Here is a 26,939-nt window from a genome sequence, read left to right as displayed (position 1 = left end):
TTTTTCAAAAATTCAAATTTTCAACGACTTTTTCAAATTTGAAATTTCTTTAGAACAAAGTAAACTGAACTTATCCTTTTAGTTTTGTTTTGTTTTGTGAGAAAACGTGGAAAATAAGTTAATTTGTGATTTAATTGATTTTAAGTGAGATTAAATTGCTGGAAAATGTTTCAAATGAAAGAATAGGAGATAATAAAGACATGAAATGTCAAGAAACTTGAGATTTGATTAATTTCACAGCAAAAATTGACAACTGAAGCTTCAATAAAATTCTTGGAAACATTTTCAACCTTTTAAACTGATTAATGGAAGGCTTAAGGCACACTACAGTGATTTCTCGATAATCAAGTTGCAAATAAGTAACAAATTAAATTAATTTGAGATGAAATCCACAATTTTGTATTTTCCATCATTTTCCATAAACACAATACTTAATAAGTGATCGGCCCCAGTGGAATTGCAAACTTAATGCACGCAAAAACCATCTAAACTAAGTGAAATCAAAGTCATCTCTCACTCTCGTTGAACTCTATTCTTCTCTTATATCTTTCCGATATTTTTCTGCACGCAAAGTTGCAGCATTTCTCCCTACTTCCATTATTTACTTTAATTAATACAACATTTTTTTCAATTCTCACATAATTTTCTCTTTTTTTTCTTCCTATCAAACTTCCACTTTTTTTTTTGCTTCTCTCAAGTCAATTAACTGTAGCAATATTTTACTATGGATGGGGGATGCACCGAATTTGTTGATTATGCTTCTGGGTATGCGTGGGGCGCATTATAAAATCAAAGCACAAAAAATTTTCACTTTCAGTTGTTAAATTAGCGGTTTATCGTAAGCAAGTACTATTCCGTATCTCGCCAAAAAAAATATTAATCTATTAAATGTGTCGCGTGTCTTAAAAAATTAATCAATTCATCAATCAAATTGATGAGAAAAAATTTTGCTTCCATCTGATGATTATAGTAAATTGATTGAAGATAACAAGTCCTTGAGAATTACTTTCCGATAACGAAGAAATACTTGAGAACGCGAGTGATAAAAAAAAATTGTCCGGATTGCCAATTAATTGAAGCTGAGAAAAAAAATAATTCTTTTCATTTATATATCTATTTATTCAACAAATTGAAGTGATTAAGTGGCCTCATAGGCAGAAGTAGCGTTAAGTTGAAAAAGAAGAAGAAGAAGAATATAAAAACAAACAGTAAAGTGAGGATAATAAGCAGCAAGGCTTTTTTTTAAGCATCATTCACTCGAGATTAACGACCGCTTTTTGCGAAATTGAAGCATAAGAAGGAAAAAAAAAGAAGGAAAGAATTATTGCTGTGGTTGAAATTGAATAAAAAGCCAATATGAGTTTTATGGTATGTTTGCTTAGTCTATAACATGTGTCTATTGTGGTTTGGGTAGAAAAATTTGAATTTTAGCTGGCTTGTTGCTGATGGGGGCTGATGTAAAATCGTATGATAAACATGTGAAATGTAATGTGAAACATGGAACCGAGGGATTTTGTTGGGCTTTTTTGATTGATGCAGTGAATTTGTAATCAAATGCTTTTAGCTTCTTGTGGTTAGAATGGATGACAGGAAATTGTCTGAATGATGACGGAATAAATTATTCAGTCACAGAGTTTTGAGTGTTCTTCGACATTTTTGAGCTTCAAGTGGGCTGTTCACTTATTATGTATTGCTCATGGAGCCCCAAACCGGTCCTTTCAAATTCAAAAATTAACGGTCATTTATTTTTTGAATTCTGCAAATCTGATCAACTGTGACTCATAATCTTTCTTAATTTTTGTCTGAAGCTGACTATCGCGGACTCTATCGCTGGCTGCCTTCTTCCAAGTCAACCTTTAAAACAGCCTTCATTTTCATGCTAATCCATCAATCAATCCGAAGAAAAATCACTTTCGAAACAACAATTTACAAATAAATTTGAAGAATTTCACAGAAAGTTAATTCCAATTACTCACTAATTGCTTTCCAAAAAATCAGATAATCCACCGTTAAGATTGAAATATCTTAGGCTCATAAATTTTCTTCGTTGCTCAGCCATGAAGTTGCTCAAAAAATGCCTAAAACATCATAAAAATTACACAATGTCTTTCGGCATCACGTTTCATCCAATTATCATCATATTAATTCATTTTATAATATCTAAGGAACATATTCAATTCATTACATTTAAAGATTTCCATTGTACGTGCCATGATGCAAAGAGCAATCAAATATATGAAAAATTTCTAGGAATTTGACATTGAAAAAGTTTACGTCGTTGAACTTTAAGAGTTTAATTCCAAAATAAAATTTAAAAATTTTTTTGAGAATTTTCCTATTAAAATGGAAATGAGGATAATTTTGAGACGTCGGAAATCGAATAAAAAAATTAATGGCATAAAATGTTTTTTTCATTTTTACACACGCGATTTTGACAATGAAAACATATTCTTTATGTTCATTTTTCTCGTTTATGTCTCTATCAAACGCAAATTGCTGTGCGGTACAATGTGAATATAATAATGTATTGTATTTTTAAAAATATACAACGCATGATAAACGAATTAAAATCAAATAAACGACTTAATCCTCACGTCATTGTCATATTTTTTTTTGGAAAATTTTTATCTCTGCTTTCGCTGATGATAAAAGATGCTTTCGTGGAGGGTGTTTAGGGTCTGAGCGACACATGGCAATATTTGTTGTTGCGACGTGGTAGCAACATGACTGCGATGTGAAAGCAACTTGATTGCGATGTGTAAATGACGTTGATGTGATGTGTTAATAATGTTGGTGTGATGTGCCAGTGACCATACTGCGATGTGGCAGCGACATGAATATCAAGTCTCTGTTACATGTCTATCAATTGACATAATATTTTCATGTGACATCCACAAGTCTGTCAAACGACATAACATTATCATCATGCAACCACATGCTTGTCAATTGACATCAGATTGCCATTTGGCAGCCAAATGTCTATCAAGTAACATAATATTGTCACGTGACAGCTACATGGCTATTAATTACCACTGTCATGTGACAGTTACATGCCTGTTAATTGTCATACCACTGTCATATAATAGCCAAATATCTGCTTAAAGACATAACATTGTCAAATGACTGCATTTTTATATTGCTGCTTTATTACATCCATTACCATAATGTACCACTCGGGATTAGAATAGAAAATAAGCTTCAGATCAGATTTTCATGTGGTATTCATTCTATTTTCGGTTGCCTTAGAAACAGAGACAGATTTTGTAGCTCTGCGACTGCAAATATCATTTTGTTTACTTTCATTGTTTATTGTTGTCTAAAAATTGCCAAGAAATAAATATATTCCGTGCTGTTTGAGATCATCGACTTTTGTGAAGCTCAACATCTGTAATAAGATTACATATTTATGCATCAGAAAGTGTGAAAAGGAAAAAGTCTCAGAAGATGAAAGGAAAGAAAATCTCTTTGCCTTTATGTCTCGTCTTTTTTTGTTGGTTCGCTTAAACACATCTCATACATCACATTGTTATTTAATTATCATCATTGTATATTTACATTATTTCATATTTATTTACATACAATGCAAATACGCACATAATACAGCATAACATAATAACATGTAAACTTGTTGGTAATTGGATGAAGATAAAACAACAGAAAGAAAATGAGAGTCGATGAGAGCGAGTCAGAGAGCAGAAACATAAATTGAATAAGTAAGAAAATAATCAGTTGAAGATAAATGCATTAAAAGCTTGTTTGGGATTGTGATTGGATTTTTGTAGCATGTAGTTTTACTGCTGAAGATCAGTGGATAAGAAACGATGCTGACTGTTTCAGAAATTCTTAAAAAACAGATCTGAACTGCTCGGTGCAGCTAATCTCATGCTTTTTTGTCATCAAAGGGTCTGTTATTACTTTTGAAAAATTGTAAGAACCCTTATGACCCCTTCTGTTTCCAAGTATACCCTATTGAGTGCAATACTTCAGAAATAGCCATGAATCAGCTGCTGATTTTCATAAAAACTTGCTAAAGCATTGTTTATGAAGATTATTTGACTTACATAATGGAATTTTATGAGAACTCGCATCTTCTCTTGTTTTTGCATGCAAGGGTTCCGAGCTGCACATTTCATGTGGCATTGCGTCGATGTAATTGTAGCATGAGATCAGATTTGGTGAAATCTAGACCTCCATCTGCTTCAAGCTGCATATTTTCACATTATCTCCACCTTGTGACTTCCAGGCGTTACAGCAGTTATTAGTCTAGTGAAAGTTAAAATTGTAATCTTGTTGGTTTAGATAATGTGAAAATATGTAGCTTGAGGCAGCTGAGGACCTAGATTTCAACAAATTTGGTCTTATGCTACACTGACATCGACTCAAGGCAACATTTTTCATCTCTTCACAGCCATATGTCTTTCTTGATGACACTGTAACATAACATTATGATTAATGCTGTTAATACGGCTTTATATTGACCCTGTTTCAATCCCAGGAAAAGTCTAGTTGAATTAGTGCAGTTCTAGTCAAGTCAACTCGGCTTGTGTGATTTGCGAAACACAAATTGTGGTTAGGTTAAAGTTAGGCACATTGTTTTGAATCTATCGTCTTCAAAAGGCAACAAAGCTGTTAACACGGCAACTTAGTGATGCCCTACCAACTATTTTGTGCCGCTCGGGCATGTTACCATTGAAATATGAGCAGTGCAAAATGAACAGCATTAACAAGTTTAATAAACTTTATTACTTAATAAAAAATACTGTTCAAATTTGCAATTGATTCGTAACTTTTAATCAATATAATTTTTTTTTGGCATTTATTGCTTCCATCATATTGCCGGAAAGCCTTGATAAAAATGCAATATTAAGTTTTTCTGTCAATATCATGCATGCATATTAAGCAGATGTTTATGTAAATAGATGAATTCCTGTAAATGTCACAAAAAAACTGATTTTTCCTGCAAAAGCAATAATTGAATTCCCTCAGCAGCTATATACTCTATATTACATGACGAACGCATTTTAATAAAGGCTATTGACAGTGTTATTAGGGCCATCAAACCATTTTGTTAGTATCGATATGGGAGCTTTAATAATTATGTTACATCCGGGTTCGTTTACAAGCCTATTCTATTTAAGAATAACAAGTTCTTGTTGGATATCCAATTATTCACATTAAAGCTGTTCCTTATGAAAATAACAAGAAGAAGTCCATTAAAAATTCCACTCGATTTTCTTTGAATTTTATAATTCCTTTTGTGTATTTCGGAAGTAAAAAGTTGCTTTATCATTTAAAATCATTAAAAACCCACAAAGCTTATGTTCATTTAAATTCCTTAAGGCATATTTTCCAAATTCATTTAAATTTTTTTTTGTTCTTCTCGGAATGATTATGAAACTTACATTTTCATGCTGCTCATTTATTATTCCCTAAAAATTTTTCAGCACATTCCATTTCGTAAATGTATAAACAATAGCCGTCCATACTCTTTGTTCTGTTTATTTACATACTTTAGTATTTATGAACGAGATACATATTTATGAAGATGATTGAGTATGAGAATGTTTGGAGGAAAGTGGTGTAAGAAGCGCATTTACGGATGTTTTTGGATAGAACTTAGAGTTGTTTGTTTTTGTTGTTTATACTAAAGATCATTGATTTTTGGGACTTGTGAAGAAAGTATACTCTCGTTGGACACAATGCTGCATTCCTTGCAGCAATTTAGACTGTAAATTCTACTATAAACTGTCCCGAGTTGACAAATAACTATTAAAACTAGTCACTAACTAAACATTAACTTGCTTTCAACTAGATATTTCTGTCCTCTCGAGTGTGTTTCTGTCTTGCGACAAGCTATTTTGCCATAGCATGAAATATTCTTGAGCACCATTATTGCATACACCCTAGACTACTTTCTATGCTACAGGTGAAAGTCTATTGAGTGTAGTGCTCAAGTGCATCCATACTTGTTAGACAATGGTTAGGCGCGAATTGCTTTAGCTCAGCTCTGGACCTCATATTCTTGCAACATTCGCTCTAGAGTGTTTCTAAGGATGTAGCAGTCATTTGGAAGTCACTTGCAAGTCGATATTGAATTGACTTCTGTCTAGAGAAGCTAGTCAAGAGAGTTAAGAGAGTCAAGAGAGTCAAGGAATCTGTCTAGATTCCTTATAGCCCCCTCTGCCTGCTTCATGTCCTAAGATTTATTTCCTTTTCGCTTATTTCCACACAAACATGTCTCGAAAAAAATCAATGAATTTTCTCTTGAGAAATTAAAACTTTATAGCCGTAGGCGGACGTGAAACTTTCCACATGTAGACTTTTTTTTTTGATCCACCAACTTTTATCGTGAATCCAAAAAAAGATAATGAAAAAAAATTTCATAAACTTTCCTTTTTGTTTGTGGCTTAAAAAATCTTTTCTTTATCAAATTTCATGCAAAACATCTTTCAACTTTTGAGGGAAGCAGCAACTTGATCCTTTTTTTGCTCTCAATTCCCTTAAGAGATTAAGCGTGAAAAACAGCGCATTTTCCTGGGAATACAGCTAATGTAGTCTATTGAAATGGAAGTGAGTGCTTAAAGGTATTAAAATGATTCCTTTTTCCTTCTCCATTCCGTCAAGCAATTGCACTTGGGAATTTATGACTCTCGCACAACGATTGATTGATATGCAATTGATTTATGATTTTCCTTCATAAGAAGATGTTTAAGAGATGAGAAAAGTTTGAGGAAACATTTCAAAATGTGCGCGTGGGTGCTTAAAATTTGCTGTCTAAATTTAATGAATGATGGACATTAATCTTTCAAGGGAATTTTCAATCTGAAATCATGGCTTCCAATAAGGCTTTAAAGTTGGTCGAATAGCTTTATTAACCTCAATTCGTTGGTTTTATCATCAGATTTAAGCAGGGCATGGAAATGTCAAAACTGATTCAGATTTAGCTTTGATAAAAATAAATAGCCGTTAATTTTTTGAATTTTTCAAAGACCGTCGAATCTCGATTGGGACTCAAACCCAAGTCCATCGATTTCCAATCGCATTCTCCTACCACTGAGCTACCTGGGGCTATTCAATTACATGACAAAGTGCCATATATAAATTATACATTCTCTGTATCCCTCTTACCAGTGCACGTCTAGTGATATATCGTTGATAAGCTGTATACCTTAGTGTTAAGCCTCGAACGAAACCATACACGGCATACGGTTCATGGCATTTCCCAAAATTGTTGGTGACACAAAAGTGCACAATACACAGGTTGCCCACTACTGCTACAAAAAATGAATCAAATTTCATAACGGTCAATATAAATTTGAACTATCAACTCTCCTCCAACATCCACATTTCCAAATCCTGAACTAAACTAACTTAATCGAATTTAAAGAGGAAAATTGTTGTGACATTTCTATATACCGAAAACCAAAACCGAAAGGAACAAGATTAATCGCTGTCGTGAGAAATAGAGCATGACCCTTCAAATTGAATGCACGAAAGCTTTACATAACATTGGTAAATAGAGACAGCCAGACTGATTGAATAAGAGAAAAAAAAGAGCTTTGTGTCTTCACGTGGAAAAAGTAGAACAATACAAGACTGTATGGATTATATTATTTTGTATGTAGAAGAAACAGACACAAGGGACTCGTGAACTTTGCTGACACCTTAAAAAAAATATTCGTTTACCTTTCGTCTCCTGCATGTATGTACGTACATGAAGATGAAACAAATCTTGTTACAGAGATAAAAATAAAAGAAAGGAAGGAAGACACAGAAATTTTTATTTTTTTTTTGCATACATTTTTAGTTTGTCACACATTTGAGACAATCTTTATGGCTTAGCCTGTAGGGTACAAACGATTTGAATTATATGGTAATATAAATGCGTTAAATGCGTGTGGGTTTTTAAAAACTTTTTGCCTTATTGTGATTATGTTTTATGATATATGCAGATTGTCACATACGGAAAATAAAATATTAGCTATGGAATAATCCATTTCCATTTATTTGCATGCCATACTTTACATACAGCTTCAGCTATCATTTTACATTTTTACATTGACTGAATTATTTCTTTTTTTGTGGGCGGAATTTTAAGTTAAAGAAGATTTAAAAAAGAGATTGAATTGAGAAGTTTGTGATAAGGTAGGTGTTGCAGCACTCAACATGATCAAGATTAAATTAGAAGAAAATTTGTCTGATTGAAGTCTTTTATATTTAATCTTGCAGCCAACGTGAGCTGCCGAAGGGAAAAATAATCTTCGGTAATAAGGGAATCATTACGGCTTTAGGGGTCGTTCGCTTGTTAGGTAACATGGAAAATAGACAGATTTTCTTTTAAGGGGCCGTTGACGTCCCAAATGAACGACTTCCCAGGGAGCCTAAAAGAACTGCTGTCACCTCACCGTCCCCTAAGCGCGTTACGTAATAAGTGGATTTGGGGTAAATTTTTCGCGTTACGTCACAGGTCCATGGCTTCATGAGGGTCGTTCGCATGTGATATGACCACCAAAATCTTTGTAACGCTACATTTAGTGTGTAGCGTTCAAAACACAAAATCTCTCAGAACAAAATCAGACTCACCTAAAAATTATGGACATCATAATTGATTGATCCGTTCCAAAATATCAGATTTCTATCTTAAAGATAAAACTCATCAAGGTTTTATCGAGAATTCGCAAATGTAAGAGCCCGAAGCTTGTGATGTGCGATGATTGATGGTATCCCGAGAGACATAATGCAGCGAACCTGATTTTTCTTCATAAAACTGGGTCAGAATCTGCCGTTACGGTACTATCAGGGCAATATCGCTTATATCGTTAATATGGCGACGCATCGGTGTCTTTCAAGTACTGTGTGCAGTTCGGGAATCTCCAGATTCATTGCCAACGTTTAAGCATCAATTTGCGATCAAAACAGATCAAAATTAAATTTCTCTTTTCATCCCTCAACTTTTCTAAAGTTCCGAAAAACTTAATTCATCAAAAATATTTCATTCATCTTCCTTGACATAATCTTGATTCATTCATTATTTTTTGATTAATTAAATAAATTTTATGAATGAAATAAGGCTTTGAAGCTATATAAGATGACTTTTAGACACCCACAGTCACAGAAAGATCAGAAGGAATAAAGTTATGACTTTTTGGAAAGTCTAAATAATATGAGACAATATTTAATAAGGAATAAGTTCTGAAAATGACTATTTTAGCTTTATGAGTTTGAACCTTTTAAATATGAAAGAAGGAAGAGGGGAGTGGTGGGTGATGAAGAAGCTTGAAGGGTGATGAGAATGCTTGGGGTCGATTAAAGGGCGCGGGAGTGATCAGGGGAATTAAATCCTCTCTAAACAATTATCCCGAGTGCTTAGGGACTTTAGGACACTTCTGTGATGATTGTGTGCCTTAAAATACTGCTAATACCCAACTTAATGCCATTTGTTCCCATATTTAGAGCCGTAAATCCTTCCGATTCCAAAAAACACCAATCCAACCCCAAAATCAAATGATCTAATTCAAAAATGGTAGTAATTAGTTACCTGGATCTACTTAACATAATTATATAACCTAAATTAAGCGTATCTGAAGAGATTCTTCCACAAATTATCAGCTTCCATACTTCTCGGGTCATTTTACCTCCTTTAAAGTACATCCAATTAACTTAATTGCATCGATATCATCTGCAATAAAGAGAATAATTAAAAAATCCAGATCATTGGTAATTATTTCAATTGAACTTTCAAGCATTTTCATTTCCTCTCTTTAAGAATCCCTTCCAGTTGATGTTCAAATTCAGCAATCGTATGCAGTATTTTCATATCATTAAGTAAGTTTCTTATGTATGAAAATATACAACAGAATCACATCATATGAAAATCTCTCTTTTCATTCGAAAAAAGTAAGGGTGGAGAAATCAAGCCTTTTTCATTGATTTGACGCATTTGCACAAAAGAGGGAAAATTGAGCCTGTACATACAATGCCTTTGTGTTATTGTATATGTCTCATATGTTAAAAAAAGAAGGAAGAATGAATATATTATGTAAGGAACAAGATTAGAATCATCATTCTTATTGATTGTAAGATAGTAAAACGCATTACATAAAATGGGACCCGAGTAGCACAATATGGCAAGAAAGGGTACTGGTATGAAGGGGAAGTGCTCCAAAATTTATGGGAATTTCGTGAATTTTTGTCTAGGAACAGACTAAATAGTCTGATAAAACTTAGTAAATTGATGAATTTTTGTCCAAATTTAAAGGGAGCTAACCCACAATCCATTGGTATTGCTTCTGCCGATACTTTACGCTGTTGACATCAAAACGTTAAAGTGACATCAGTTTTTGATCCGTTTTGAATAGTTCTCTTTGACGGACTGCAGAAGACTGTCATTTTGAATAGTATTTCCCGAAGTTTCGGACCCACGACCGAGATCTGGATCGGCACAACTACAAGGAAATTTCCAAAGTCTTAGCTTCGGCAAATCTCAAAACCAAGACCGGCACCGAGACTACAAGTGAACATCTCAAAGTCTCGGACACGACAATTCTCAAGACTAGAAAAATTATTCTCAGTTACTAGAACCCTTAATTTTGAAAGCAAAATCTAGTTTTGCTAATGCTTTCAGAGCAGCTAATTGTCGTGGCCCGCATTTCCCACCGAAAATATGGGTTGAAAGCCTTCGTCCTGTCAAACGCCCGATCACCACTCTTTGAAATCTTAGTGTACTTAGAACTAAGTGGCTGCCACTTGGCACACACTCGTCGCCGTGTTGGCAACATTTCAAAGAGTGGCGACCTCCTTCACAAGGCAACTCAGCGTCGCATACGCAATATGTCCTGTTCGGGCATGTTATTCATTCTATCAGATAATCTATCAGGAATCCTATCAGAAAGCATCAAACGGTATATCCCAAGAAAAAGGGAAGAATCAAACCAAAAATGATCTTGTAAGAAGTAGCATGTGGCAATAAAAAAAAAGCCTGCATATCAAACAGACAATCTTGTAACATTTTTACTATTAAAATGGAAAGCATTTTGAAAGTGCTAAAAAGAAATGAGAAAAAGGCTGAACAGCAAAAAAATAAAATATAAAGATTAAAGGAAGTAGCAGATTGAAAGAATGAAAAATTTTTTACTATCGAAAAAAAAAACCAAAGAAGATGTCTTGTTTAATTCATCCTACAACAAAGACTGAGTCGATGGAAATCTCTTGGCTTGTATGTTGTTTAATAAAAAAAGGATAGAAAAGCGGATTATTTTTTATGGCAAGTTCTGCCTTTTTTTTTTGTAGGATGCACATTGAATATATCAACACGTGTTGGATGAAAAAAATTTCTTATTCCTCATGAGTTCGTTTCGGAGGTTATTTTTGATTCTATGTCCAATTCAAAGATTCAGACAATTTAAGTGAGACATCAGAAATGTGATTTATAATTGCTGTGATTTTCAGTCACTGTGTGGGACTGAACAATTTATTGGCATTAAAAATTGATTGCTATCCAATATAAATTTATGAATGTATCAATGTTTGACATTTTAATAAAGTATGCTGATGTTTTATGATCATGAAATTTTATAAATGTCAAGCTATTAATTATTGGTAGCATAAAATTGTGCATCACAAATAGCAGACATTCAATAAATTTATCTATGAGGAAATGAATTATGGGGTGAAGTGGATTTGTGGTCGGGGCGTAGCTTGAAATATCTTGATAAAAAACTACATTTAAAAACAATCACTCGTATTATTTTCAAATGTAGGTCATTTTGTGTGCATCTGTGCTTACTTACTTACTTCGCTGACCACACAGCTCTATTGTGATCTATTGCCTGTCTCAGATGTCGCTAGAAACGGGCTGTATGGCTGGCTACCGTTTGCCTATTTCTATCAACAACTGTCTTCCGTGAATTTTCAATTCCAAGCTACTTTGGAATAAGTTCCTGCTTAGTCCTTGTTTAAGCTCCTGTTCGTCGTCATATTGATTTTACAAATTTGTTACTTAATTACTGCACAATTGGAATTGGTAGTTTGTAAACGTCAGTCAGCGATAGAGCCAGCTTCAGGCATCGACTGAGAAAAGCCATGTATTACTTTTGATCTGTATTGCCAGCGAAGTCATTAAGTATGTAAATAATTACTGCACATTGATGTTGAGTTTGAGACCCGGGTTTGGGTTTTTCTTGTCATTTTCTCAATTTATGTGTACTGAAAGTGAAGCTGACAGCCTCCATTTGTGGACTAGGGAAGGAATGCCATGATACAGATTCCACTGGAAATATAAAGCTTTTGGTCTTATGTCTTGAATATTTAAAAGCCATTCATATGCTTCCATCAGCATAATGTGGTCAATACGACATCGCTATGCCATCAATTTGCTGACAGGATATCGCATAATGTCACTTGATGTTCCCAGAATCAATCCCCATCCCTAAATTGAAGCCCATTTTATTATGAATAATAAATTAAAGTCAAAACCAATAGAATCTGTAGCTACATGTAGGCTGGATTTATGAATATAAAAAAATTATGATTAAGTTCACTTGCATGTCGCACATAATATTTCAATCCTTCAATTATCCATCCTTACTCATCGTTGAAAATGACATTATTGTAGACGTCATCATCATTATCATCCATTCTATTATTATTGCTATTATCATTCATATTAACTTATCATAATAAAGCTCCATTGTGTTGATATTGAGGGTTGAGAAATGATGGAAACGCTATGGGGCGGCAACAAGCAGCAAAAATATATATTTTTCATGTCATTTTTTTTTTTTGCTTCCTCAAAGCTCACACAACACAAAAAAAAAGTATATTAAATCGTACATCCATTTTCTCTCTCACTCACATAATCTCTCATACATCCTATAGAAATATAACATCGTGATTGTCCTCATTGCCATTATCATCGCATCATCCAGTGTCGCTGACGAAGCAAAATCAAGTAGCAAACAACAACAGCAGCACATCCAACAATCACAGAACAATGTACCATTGTCATCATCTGTGAATGATGCTAAACAGCAAAATAAGCGCCTAGCATTTTTTGGTGAGTAATGAGGACTAATTGTACATAAGCTTCACAATCTGTTAAAGCTATGAAATAGGCTATGATATAATATTGAATTTTATCATTTTCCTTCTTATTATCATTATTATTCGAAGGCACGTAAAGTGATAATTTTTATCAATTTTTCATTCATCTTCTTATGCTATATTCAATTCCTTTCTATGCTTTTAGCGCCAACGAGTACGTTGAGTACAGGATTTAAGCCAATCCCATCAAGCTATCCGACTGTCAGCAATTTTGTTGGTAACCATCATTATCAGCAGCCTTATACATCAGGATTAACTAGTGTAAGTTGACAGAAGTTGTTGAGCATCTTGAGATTTATTTTGCAGAATATTATTGGACTTCTGTTTGGGTGTTTACGAGCAGCAAAAAAGTAGTCACCAAGGTAGTGGTGTATCTTAGGGTGGAGGGGTAGGTTTCGTGGTTCAATCTCTTTTCACTCCTGCTCCAGGACTCGTTAATAAAAATAAAAGGTTGCCCATCACTTAGACAGGAAAAAACCTAGAAAGGGAGAGAGTTGGGTGTTTGACACTTCCTTTACCCCGTCAAATGCCAAACCCTAACCTCGTCCTTGCATCAGGGCGCCGCTATATTACCGTCATATCGACAAAACTCGAGGATGCCCTGACCACTCCGTGATGCCTGACTTCGGCTCATTACAGCCAAAAATGAAATTCACATCATGCTTCTCGTATTTTTTTCCCGAAATCCCGGTCACGGAAAGTACAATATTCTCTGTATTTTCCGTGATTTCCCGGTTCCGGTCCCGGTATCTAGAAAGTATAGCTGCTCGGAAAATTCAATTTGAAATTCTTATCATTTTGCACAATTTAATTAAAACACTTCTTTCCCACTTTGAGTGACATCAAAAATTAAGAAACAAGCTTTTTCATAATTTTGACTATCTCACTAATAATTATTTTTCGTTGTTGAATTCATAATGTAGTAAGGCTTAATACTAATATTTTAAATTCAAATTCCCAGTGAATGACAAATGAGGATAAAGAAGACAGAAAAAAACCGATGAAAATGTTTTATTTTTGTTGTAAAATTTTCTCTCAATTTTTCATGCGTACGAAAAGTATTTGACCAAATGTTTTTGGATCTGAAGCATTTTGGGTTGTATTTTGATGGTGTCAGAAAATATGCATATTATGTCGCACTTCTTGGGATTCCACTTAGAGTAGGAAGGGAGCGAAAATTATGTTGAGATTCACTCGCTAATAGGCAATGAGTGCGGTTTGGGTATAATGGCATCTGTGTATAATGCGAGCATGCTCATTGTATGTTCGGGACTATTAATGCATTTAGAGCTATCACCAGCAAGATCACCTGAGCTACACAATTTAAGAAACTTCATCACGACATTAAGACTCTGTTAATTCTTTATTTGGCAGCTATTGCCTTCCTATGTAGACAGCTAGGACAATTTGAAGACTTTAAGGATCTGTGGTGAAGTAGTCGTCATTTGTGTTGATCGGGGAGGCTTCTTTTACTAACGACAAATGGCAGCCGACTACCTGTGGTCATTTAGCTTCCATACAGAGGCAGTAGACACTTGACATTGACTAACATTGACGGGGTCGAGACCAAAGCCTCTTTCATTTGTGTGTCACTCGGGTAAGAGCAACACCCTCCACGACATCGAATCTGTGTATTATATGACTAACTTGCACCGTTCCCAATTTCGACTCCTAAAAGTCACCAATAAATGCGCATCATCGTCCAAAAACCACTCCAATTCTAAACAATCATTCACTAAACTACCGAAAAAGAGAAAATTCTTCTTACTTCCTTCCAATTGTTATTGCTAGTTGTATCATTATTTCTTTTCCACTTTTCATCATCATCTACTTCTTATTCTTACACTTTTCCCTTTTTCTATCTATTCCAAAAAAAAAAAATAAGAAGAAAATGGTAATGAGTCGTATTAATTATGAGAACATGAAGCGCGTGCTTGAAATTGTTTATAATGATAAGAAAAAGTTGCAGATGCTTCCATCAGAAGCTACAAGAGAGGAAGTAACATAAGAAGAAGAAATTTCGTTTACAAGCGTATTATTATTTCTAAGTAACTACAGCTTGCTTAAACAGCACGTGGTGCTGCCATGAGAAAAAAAAAAGTTTAATTTTCTTGTTCTTTTTTTCATTTATTTATTTGATTTAGTCATGAAAAGTCTACAGAAAGTTGTGCCTGTTTAAAAGGCACACGTAAAATTAAAGCATTTTTTGCATCAATGCCGGCATGAAAAGCTTGTACATTGGGACTTAAAAGGATTGCATGAATTTTAAAGTAATCGCCTAACATTGATTCACATAGCATGTAAATCTGTCATCGTTGACTTTTTACTCCATGATGAAGGGCATTATATAATGACTGCTATTATTATATTTAGGTAAATTAATTAGATCGGCATGAAAAACATTTTTTCTCAAAGTCATGACTTTCACTCCAAAAATAAAATTAATTAGTATGATGAATTAGTCCGTTCAAGTGGTCAAACTTTGGGTTTATTAGATGTAACCTTTCATTTAATTTAGAGGTGCTTGAAACAATTATTTTGTTTTTTGGTATTTTAAGGAATATTGCCGTTCTATGGAAGTATAATACCCTTTAAGGTTGAAGCTTTTAAGAGTTATATTTTAAAAACCTACACGGAGTTTACTTTGAGGATATAATTGAGTCAGGCGCGTCGGTTGGGCTGCTCATTTACTAAGTAACGTCACTTATTACCCTACCTTACCCCATATTTCATTGCGTGAATCGTAACATAATCTCAATCAATTAGAATGCTACATAATAAGTGACCGACTCCTTGGAGGATTTTAAGGTCTTTTAACTTGAGACTGTTCACTGTCTACGTAACGCTGAGCAGCACGACAATAAATTTCAATTGTCACTTATCACAATTTATGTGTCTCAAATCACACAAATGGAGTTGAAGTGATTATGACGAGGAAAAAGTTATTAATTCAGATTAGTCTTTCCCAAGAATCGAACCCGGGTCGTTAGAATTTATTGCCCGACACTCTATCCACTCTACACCATTGTGGCTTATTTGCTCTTCAAAACAACCTAAGCAATTTGCCATAAAATACTCTAATTTAGAAAAATCACTCAAAAACCACTTCAAAGTCCCATTCTTGCTACATCTCTGTCTAAAATAATTGGCACAAAACTTCTTTAATTTCAAAAAATCTCCAAACTTCACTCATTAAACTCTTTATCCTTTAAACAAAATCAATCTCCCAAACTTCTGATCAATTTAAACATCACAAAACTCAATCTTTAACTGTTCAGCTCGAACGAGTCAAAAGTTTGTTGCTATTCTAACAAACATTGAAAAAAAAAGAGCACAGCATAGAAATTAAACGAAACAATGAAGCGAAAGAAAATCAATTTAGAAAATTTTTTTCATGTTATCTCGACTTGCACTTTAATTGGCCAGTTTGAAACTTTTTCAACTGTATTCTCTATGCTGCTTTTCAACATCAAAAGTTTCTCTCGTGCATGTCATGATGAAAATGAAATTTATTCAGAAAAAATCGCCAATTTGCACTTGCTATTTGCTGTCTGCATGTCGTCATAATGAAATGTCATATCAAAAAACATGAAAAACTTTTTGAAATTTTCTATTCGCACTTAAGCTTTTGACATTGAGGGGAATAATAAACATGCAGTCGAGGAAGAATGCAATTTGTTCTAGTTCTGGAACATCTTTGGGTGGCGAAGGCCAATAGAACATAGCATGGAATTGGTATCTGTTGGGTTTAGTGCAGGGACAGACACTCTAGAACCAGACAAAATAAATGGTCCATTCCGCATGCCGAGGCCAGCATGACACTGACTCAAGGCGAAATTGTAAAATCTGACATCAGACCAGAGTCAAATCGGCATAAAATCTAATGGTCGGTCATTAATTAGCTTTGTGCTTTCTGGGCTCATTGTTCATTAAGTCACGAAGCTCAGCTCGTATGTTAGGTATAGTATTGCGGTCCTTGGAACTGGATATGTCTCCCATGTTAAGTTTCCAAGGATGTACAGCTTCTTAAAGGTCATCAGCTTCCAAAAATCATCAAAAACTAATTTCCTACATGAAAATGAAGCAACTCATTCAAAAACATTGAAGACAAAAGTGCACTTTAAATAGTCAAAACACAAAGAACCAAAAAACGTATGAAAGACATGAAACTTTATTTCTACATTCCACAACTGCTGATTGCTTTAAATGATAATAAGAAGCAAACAGTGTTCATATAATCGTAAACGTGTGGAAATGCTTAAAATTATCAATAATTAAAGTAAATGAAAGCTTTCAACCTTAAATGATTTTTATTTCTTTCCAACACGAACTTTTTTTTTGTGTCGGTTCCTCCTCACTTACTTCATTTTAGCACAGCAAAGTTGCTTCATAAACTTCCACGAACTTCATATTCTTTCTTATGTCAAGTGACTGAAGAAGACGCGGTGAAAAGAAGACCAGAAAATAAAATTCTTATGCTGTCCATTGTATAGCATAAGAAAAGCGACAATAAGCAGCAAGGCACATAACGTAATAATAATGGAAGAAGGAGCAATAAAAGAACAAGTTGAGTGTTGCTGTTGACAGTTGACTGAGGTGCATTTGTGTCATGATTATGTTGCTGTGGATGAAAATGAAATGCATTTTAAAGATTCATCACGTTCATGCTGTGCATTGACTGTACAAACATTTGTTGACTTGATAGAAATATTTAAAGAAGATTATTTGACCTAGTTATGGATGTAAATTTCATCTGCCTTATTCTCATGTGAATTGTTCGGTTAATAACTACGCCTAACTGCCATCTGCCAGGACAGCATACACAATATAACTTATATCCACACAAAAAAAATGAACTATGAGGCAAAAAATAAGAGACGGAAATGAAATCTACAACAAATGTATTTGGCAAGTAGTAGCCAGAGAATTGAAGTAAGCGAAGCGACCGTACATGAACGTCAATGTTCTGTTTAACTTCTCTTTCCTGTAATGGACAATTTCTTCTTTTTTTTTATTATTTTTCTTCCATGTTTATTTGCTTTAAGGTTGTTTCATCCACAACTTATTTTTCTGCTCCCTTTTATTGTGTAAAATGTACAGCACTGCTGTTGTGTATTGTTCTTTACTGTGTCATGTTCAGATATAGACTTACACATGTAGACAATATTATATATATAGATACAGCAGTCACATAGCACAATGGTTCCCGATTGTGGTCATCAATTAAAAATTGAAAGCTTCTCAATTTACTTCATGAATCTGATTCACATCTGTAACAATGTATCGTGCTGTAAAGTCGAAGCTTTAAATTGACTTTGTTTCTCATGTACTCTGTTCAATTATTGTACGATGAAAATGTTTGACTAGAGAGAAAATTAAGACAATATAAGTGAAATGAATAATACTCGATCTGTGTCATCGAGTCCTTGTGGGGAATTCGGGAGGATATTTGGGGAAGTGAAGGAGGAAATTGAAGTAATTTTGTAAAGATTTTTGGGATGTTAGCTAGAAATTCATATATGGTAGTGCAGAACCTGAGCGCCATAATAAGGCGCATCGGCGCATCGGGTTCTGTCGATGCATCAGGTTCTGCCGATGCGGTTCGCCTTATTATGTAGCTCAGATTATGTCTTAAAAATTGGTTAAAATGAGCCAAGTTATGATGTTTGGAGAAGCGACGTAAAGAACGGATTTTTGGGATCAGATCCCTAAACTAATAAAAAGTTAGGATTTTTTTGACCAGTCTCTTGTTGCAATGGTTCATAAACTTTTCAAAAGTTGGCACACAAGCTGCAGACCACGATCAAACACCCTCCCACCTGAATATGCCCCTGATTGTGCCTCATCACTCAATGCGTCATCAAATTGTTCATAATTTATTCCAAGTTGACAGAAATATACTATAAGATCAAAGTTTGAGAACTGTAGCCATGTAGATACCCTTCTATCGACTCCTGAAGGATGAATATTGTGTTCGAACACCTTAATAAGTTCATGATGACGACCCAATATCCAAAATAATCCAATTCCTAAATGACACTAACGAAATCTACATGAATTCCGAACTCCATATGACTTCCAAATAGCTACAGAATGAAGCCTTGTATCCCCCGGGTGATCACTATGATGACAATAATCCAGTAAACTACATACTCATATTGTCTTCTAGTTTCAATCCGATAGAGTAATTATAACGTTGTCATGCTTGTGTTGTACAGTCAATTACTGGTTAAAATTAAGTTTGTCAATTCTCTAATCAAAACAAAAATCTCATAAAAGTAGAAATTTAAGCTTTTTGCCAATATTCCCATGAAAATACCTCAATACACAAAAGTTCATCTTACCATAGCACACGTTCAATCAATAATACTCAATTTCATCTTTCTTTACTTTCTCATCATCATTTTACATCTTCGTACTTTTTTTTCTCTCCTAACTTCCTTTCTATTGCTATAGTGATAATACAAGTAAGAGAGAAGAAAATGGAATTAAATTCAATTACAATCAACATTAGCTTCTCAATGTCTTGCATGAACTACGAGCTGATGATGATAATGAGAAATTCTTTCATTTTTTCACTTCAACAGCTATCAGCTATTTCATTATTGTGGGTGGAAATTAAGGTTTTGTGGCCAAAAATTTGTATGAAAGTTTGTAGGATGATTGAACTTTGAGAATCTTTACTTCCAAAAACTTTATCATGTTGCTAATCAAGTTTTTTAACCAAAGTCTATGCAACTTCCTTCCATTTCCAATAAACGTTATTGTTGGTCTTTTTCATTACTTTTCTCTCCCTCTAAGCTTCTTACAGTTCCTTCTACGATGGAACTATTTCAAGTATTCAACAAATTTACAGGAAATAATGAATCTTTTTCTTGAATTCGTAACTTTTATGCCATTCCGTTACTTCTTCTACTTATTTACTTATATCATTTGCTATGCTAGCAATGTGGCTAAATAACAATTTATGATGTTAAAGCTATGGTTCAAACATAAATAACAAAATTGTATAGCAACAGTAACAAAAGCTTTCTTCATAACGTTAAGGAACGAAAAAAAATTACAAAAGTCCTCGTGTTATTGATCGAGGGACTTAAGCGCATTTTTGTCCCAGCGATCAGTAATTGATTAATAAGTCACTTCCAGACCTCAAAAACAAGATCCAGAAGGATCCAGTTTACTTCCTGGCCCACAAAACAAGATCTGGTAGGATCTAGGCCACTTCCAGAACTAAAACACAATATCCGGTAAGATCCAGGTCACTTCCAGACCTAAAAACCAAGATCTAGTAAGATCCAAGTAACTTTCAGATCTTAAAACAAGATCCATATAAAACTTCCACAAATTTAAGAACTTAATCATTTAACGGATTTTCATAATTCAAAACTCATAACGGTAAAAAAAAATTCAAACATTGTTCAGTAAACACTGAAAAAACATCGACAAACATTGAAAAACACTGTGAAACAATGAAAAAACGTGTTGTTGTTTTTGTTGTTGTTGTATTTGAAAATGAAAAACTGTTAATTATAGTATTTATGCGTTGATTTGAAACTTCTAAATGACCGATAACCCAATAACTTGATAGAACGAAGCTATTAAAACAAACCAGAGCTCTCTGCGATGTCTAGTTTTCGAGATCTCGCGTTCCAGCCGACCGACCGAACGAACGAACGAACGAACGAACGAACGAACAAAGTGCATTATTAAGCTACCTTTTTGAAAACAAGTTTCAAAAATGCGCTAAAAAGGCAGTGAAATGTGAGATAATTTGTTAAAAAATCACAAAAAAAATTACGAGAAATTCCATTAACAGAAGGAAAGAGTAAATAAGAAGGGAAATTGAAACAAGTCACGCAATATTTAAATCCCATTTTAATGATTTTTTTTTGTTTGTTTGTTGCGAATAGCACTGAGAAATAATGGAAATGAATTTATTTAAGAGTAGACAATAAACTTAAATGAATTTGATTCGATTGTGTTAAAAATGAGGCAATTGAAGATGAAATTTATTGTAATCATGCAAATTGAAGGTTGATTTACATCAGTGGTTGTTTAACTATGTTGCGCGACACAGTTGTGTCACAACCAAGTGACAGAAATGAGGAAGGCTTCCATATTGTAGCAATTTCTATTCTACATTGATTTAGCTTTCAATTTACGTCAATAAACGAGCTTTAGGGGATCCTGAAAAACTCCGTCCCTCTTCATAAGTGTCGCTCGGACCAACTGTATTGCGAAACATGTGGCAACACACTAAATTTGAAATAAATAATGTGTCACAACCTTAAAAGTTTCAAAAATACAAATTTATCCTAGCGACACAATGCCGTGAATCACATTTTACGCCTCAAACACTCATTGGAATCAGCTCTAACGTCACAGTGCTGTCAGAGCAACTACACGTTTTATTGTTGATACGGCAACGTAGAAGTATACTAGCGAACATGTTGTGTTGTTCGGATTACATCATGAATTAATGTCATTAAAATATGTATGATGGTTTACGTTATCGGCATCGGTTTTACTATGTTTATTGATGGTTTAGTGAGATCTGATTAATTCCGAGAAGCACAATGTAGTCATTAAGGCATCCAAACGTCTTTGTGCTGACATCAAGACGTAAAATTGTTCTAATGCTAACAAAACTGCTGTTTTTGCTCAATTTTGACAAGCAAAACTGAAATTTCTCAAAGCTCGCTATTCAGGAAGCTCTAAACTTGATTAATGTTCACTAACTTGCACATTGAATCATAGTAGCACTAAGTCTATTTGAGAATATAAAATATGAACATAAAAAAATTATAGCACAAACTTAAAATCTGCTCAGTCTTCTAAAGAAAATTCTCTTAAAATTCCATCCAACTGACCGTAAAATCAGTTCAATTTCCAGATTCTCCATGAGCAACATTTTGAAGGTCGAACGGATTTTATTTCATCATGATTCTTCCCTCTCCCTTCCCTTAATTTACATTCATTCAGTGTATAGCAAAAGACCTGCCATAAAATTATATCATGAGATTGAGATTGAAACCAATTTTTATGAACTATGATCGGAATATTCGATAGTTCCTTCCTTCCACTTAGTTCCTTTCATTCTCCTACTATCCATTCGGTGTCGCATGATGAACATGTTTTGTAATCTACAGAATAACAAAAAAATTTTTTATGACTTCATCCAATATCCAATCAAACCTAAATTTTTTATGACTAATCTCATGTTCTTGTTCTTCTCTTCATTTTATGTCTCATCTGTCAACTGTGTTTGTCGTTCATATTACCATCAACAACAACAACATCACAAAAATATGTAGAGCTACGTAAAATATCCTTATGGTAATCAACAGCAACAACAACAGCAGCAATTTGTGTCACCATCAAATGTCAAATTTTCATCACCGTCGAGTGCATATAGTCGTCCCGCTCCATTGTCGTATGGATATCATAATAACAATAACTATCAACTAGCATTTGCCGCATCACAACCAGCTGCTGTTTCCTATCTTCATTCACCATATCAACTTGCCCAACAAATATTCACACAACAACTTCCATTACATAATTATAATGTGCAACAAATATCACCTTTTATGCATGCACCAACATTAGGATATTTTGGACAATATCAAGCACCTGCACAATCACAATATCAACAATATGGGTCATTGAATAAATATCCGCAAATATCATCATTTCATCAACCGCAAACATATAATGTGGCATCACAACAACAACAACAACATCAACAACAGTCATCATCACCAAAACACTCTCAGTTAATAACATCGAAGCCTGTGGCTTTAGAAGCACCCATAACATCACATTCTTCATCAAATCATGATGCATCCCCATCCACTTCATCATCATCATCATCATCATTAGATTCATCTTTACAATCTGGCGAAGTGCATCATAATCAGCATGGAGCCATCAGCTATTCAAACTTCTTACAACCATTCGATAAATCACATCCATCATTTCCAACAGCTGCAGCTTTAATTGCCACTCAACCACCACCGCATGTTTATTACCATCATCATCATAATCATCATCATCAAGCACCACCACAAACATTTGTCGATTATTCGAAGCATTTTTCAGGTGGATATAACTTACCAATTGCTCAAAATTACTATCATGGATTTAATAATGCACATGCACAATCAGCGCCAGTCCAACCATATGCACATATAAGTAAACTATCTGTCATGCCAACACCATCCGTACCGGCACCACAGGTTGTGTCTGTGTCTGTTGTTCCAACAATACCGCAAAAAATTTCACTGCATTAGGAAAAGACAATTTTTGTTTATTAAGTTAGGGATGTTTTTAAAAGGATATTGAATTTAGTGTGAATAATGCGCATAAATTAATTTTTTGGTTTAAGCAGTGGTGAGTAAGCTTTTTTGTATCAAGGCACATTATAATGCTTGAAACACATCTGTCGCGACACATCTGTTGTGTAGTGGCACATCAGTGTTCCGCGTGACATATTTGTTATGTCGTGGCACATCAGTGAGCCTTGTGACATATGTATGTGACTGCAGTAGTACTTGTTGTGTCGTGACACATCGAGGTAATTATGTGACGCATCTCTCGTTGTGGCACATTTCACATCTGTTGTGTAGAGGCACATCAGTGTTCCGCGTGAAATATCTGTTCCACGTCAGTCTGTCGCGTGACTCACTGTTGTGTCGTGTCACATGTTTCGTAGGGTTAAATCTTGTATGTCGTGCCACCTGGGTTGCCCACCACTGCTTTAATATTTATATAAAGAAGGTCTATGTGCCTTAATAATTTACCCACCATTTTGGACTTAGTCAATAGAGTTAGAAGTGCTCATAATTTGAATTTAAATGCGCAACATAGCTAGAATGAAGGGATGTTGTTTATGTAAAAGAACCGACTGGAAATATCATGTTTGCTTTGGGTATATTTCAAAAATATCAGTCGAGGCCATATAAAGCCTCAGGTCGGTTACAAGTTACAACAAAAACATTCCATATTGTTTTAATTTTCCCTTTTATTATTTTTCTTGTGTTATAAAATAGCCTCAATTATTTATTTTGCAAAAAAAAAAAATGCAGTCATTCCTGCTCTGCGGATGTATCCCACAGATGGAATAACTTTTTATCATTATTATTTTATTGTTCATATTTATCTAAGGAATTGAATAAAAAATATATGAAAAAATAAATTCCATTTTTACTCTTGTCAGGGTGACTAGTCATTTAAGTACCAATAGCTATAATAGCATACAATTTGCATTTTACTTGACTACAACTGCCACCTCTGCAGCTACTAGATGTAATTTAAGTCATTAGTACAACAATTTCCTTCAACATGCTTTTCCTTGCCTTACTTCTTGTCACTATTCATTATTTTGTTTCATGACTTTCTTCTTTACTTTTCTGTGTTAGACGAGTGTTCCTGTAGTGGAACTCCATGGAGCTTCGTGATGGAAATTTTACAGATAAAATTTCTCAATTATACTTAAGGGAATTTTAAATTTTTAATAGATTCAATCATGGTGAAAGATTCTAGTCATTTGATATTCATTTTAGTTTTTTCAGCTTTTAAGGAAGTGGAAAGTCGTGAGGAATGCAGGATTTCTTGTCAAATTGGCAATACTCTATTTCAGCGTTGTGTCTTATCTGAGTGCTGTTAAGATGTGCCGTAGCCTTTAAGAATTTGAACAACACTGCTCTATGTAATGATTGAATATGAGACTCTAGTGGGAATCGAACTCACGTTCTCACAAAAGAGAGAATATTACAGATTTCCGGTCTAATGAGGCCATCAGCTCATTAGAGGCTTTACTCTCGCACTGGCAGATTCAACTACCTATGACATTGATACCCTTAGCTTCTATTCTTGTCTGACACCAGAAGAACCAGAAGAATGAAGCTTCATTTCGTCCAGTCAGGACATCTCCTCGTTAATTTGGCACTTTGACGTCAATAAGATGACGTATCGGGGCCCTAATGACTATTTTGTGCAGCTCAGGAAATATTGTCCGTTTGGTAGTGATTGTCACTGTCCGATCAATCAAATTGTCACTGCATTTTTGCTTGCTGCATAGACTTTATTGCGATATATGTCAATAATTTTGATTCCAAGCAAAATCCACCCAAAATCATCCACAAGGAACTCAATTTAAAATCCAACAAAAAACTGTTCCTTAAACCTCATCATCATAAAAACCATTCCTTAATGTCAAGGCTTGCTGGTGCAACTTAAATCCAGCACTTGTTGCTATTAGCGAAATGAATGCTAATATTTGCACAATAAATAAACCAACAAAGCAATCAATCACTTTGTTTTTATATCATAACAAAATACGGTCATTATAGTGTGCCTATAAAATATAAAGCAAAAGGCTGAAAACGTTGTGGCTGTGAATAGGAAAATTGCAATAATTATGCTAAACTGCTAAGCCCACTTTATATACTGTAGAAGTTTCATAATGATTGAAAAGTTTCATTTAATACAATTTTAATGAAAATTTTAAACCGGAAGATAATTGAGAATTAAGTATGGAAGTTACTTGTGGGTAATTGAATAGAGCTGTATTTTTTATGCAGGATGTAGTTAGAGGGAATGGTTGCTTTATCGACTTTGATGACCTTGCGGGCTGATTGTGACTCATGACCTACCTTAAATTGCATCTAAATCTGATTGTTCCGCTGACCACTCTTTGTGAATTTCAGATACTTAATGCTATATCGTCTTATGGTGCTGTATCTCTTTGGGTCCTGTATCTACTTGGGTGCTGTATCAAATTGGATGCTGTATCTACTTGGATGCTGTATCAACTTAGATGCTAAATCTTCTTGGGTGCTGTATCTTGTTGGGTGCTGTATCTTCTTGGGTGCTGTATCTTCTTGGGTGCTGTTTTTACTTGGGTGCTGTGTCTCCTTGAATGCTGTATTCGCACACCTCTTTCTCTCTCCTTCTGCATACCATACAAAGAATCAAGAACTAATAATTCACACCGGTCAATTTAAGCTTCCCGAAGTTTTGGTTTCGACGAATTATTGGAACAGTGACCGAGATCGGCACCGAAACCGAGACTACAGGAGAATTCTTCAATGATGATGTATTGACCCTAAAGGTTTCCGAGACCGAGAACAAGACTTTTCAGCCTCGTTCTTAACATTTGTTGATTCTACCTATATAGAGATCGAGTCTGGCAAGTCTTGATCTCAGTCACAAGCACCCTTTCGGTCACTCCAGCATCATCATCCCATCCATCATATCTCATCAAAAAGTAGCTATTACAAAATTAAAAAAAAAATCTGAAATATGAAGCATGAAAACTAAAACTGCTGAAAAGTTCAATTTTCCTCTTATTTTTTCATTATTTTCTTTCCATTCGACTTCTCATTTAACCCATAATTGAGTTTCTATCGACCAAAGTATTAAATAATGTTGCTGTTGTTGTTTCGAAACTTTTTTTTAATTGGATCTCCTTTTTTATATTTTTCGAATATTTTCATTTCACATTAAATCTCATTCAACTGGGTAGCAATTTTTAAGTCCTTAAAAAGTCCTTCATGGGGAACCAAAGGCAAAAAGGGATGCAATTTAAGGGAGGAGAAAAAAAAGGTCCATTGAGTCCTTCATGAATTATTCGATTGATTTCTCCTGATGTTCTCTTTTTTCGACGATGTGATATGAATGTCAATACCTTTTGCAGCAAATGAAAATGTTTCTATACTTAACTTTTAATTTTTTTTTGCTCGGTCTTGTTCAGCTCCAATGATTGGTTAATATTTACCACCGTAATGGGAATTGAAGGATGGAAGTAAAAAGTTTATGAATCTTTTATTATCTTC

General features: G+C 34.4%; 1 protein-coding gene across 1 annotated transcript in view; it reads left to right on the top strand.

The window, feature by feature from the left end:
- Positions 1-23,393, top strand: part of LOC139092136 (serine/threonine-protein kinase Wnk-like) — a 53,574-nt gene extending 30,181 nt beyond the window's left edge. The window contains exons 2-4 of the mRNA XM_070642440.1: positions 12,877-13,054; positions 13,247-13,362; positions 22,416-23,393. Of these exons, the coding sequence (XP_070498541.1) occupies positions 12,877-13,054; positions 13,247-13,362; positions 22,416-23,393 (1,272 nt within the window). The remainder of the gene's footprint in view (positions 1-12,876; positions 13,055-13,246; positions 13,363-22,415) is intronic.
- The last annotated feature ends 3,546 nt before the right edge of the window (positions 23,394-26,939 follow it).

The sequence above is a fragment of the Chironomus tepperi genome, unplaced genomic scaffold, assembly GCF_022539635.2.
Source record: "Chironomus tepperi strain 1889 unplaced genomic scaffold, CSIRO-AGI_Ctep_v1 contig_298, whole genome shotgun sequence".
NCBI classification, from domain to species: domain Eukaryota; kingdom Metazoa; phylum Arthropoda; class Insecta; order Diptera; family Chironomidae; genus Chironomus; species Chironomus tepperi.
The sequence above is the reverse complement of the archived record's forward strand: the minus strand, read 5'-3'. Positions and strand labels throughout refer to the sequence as shown.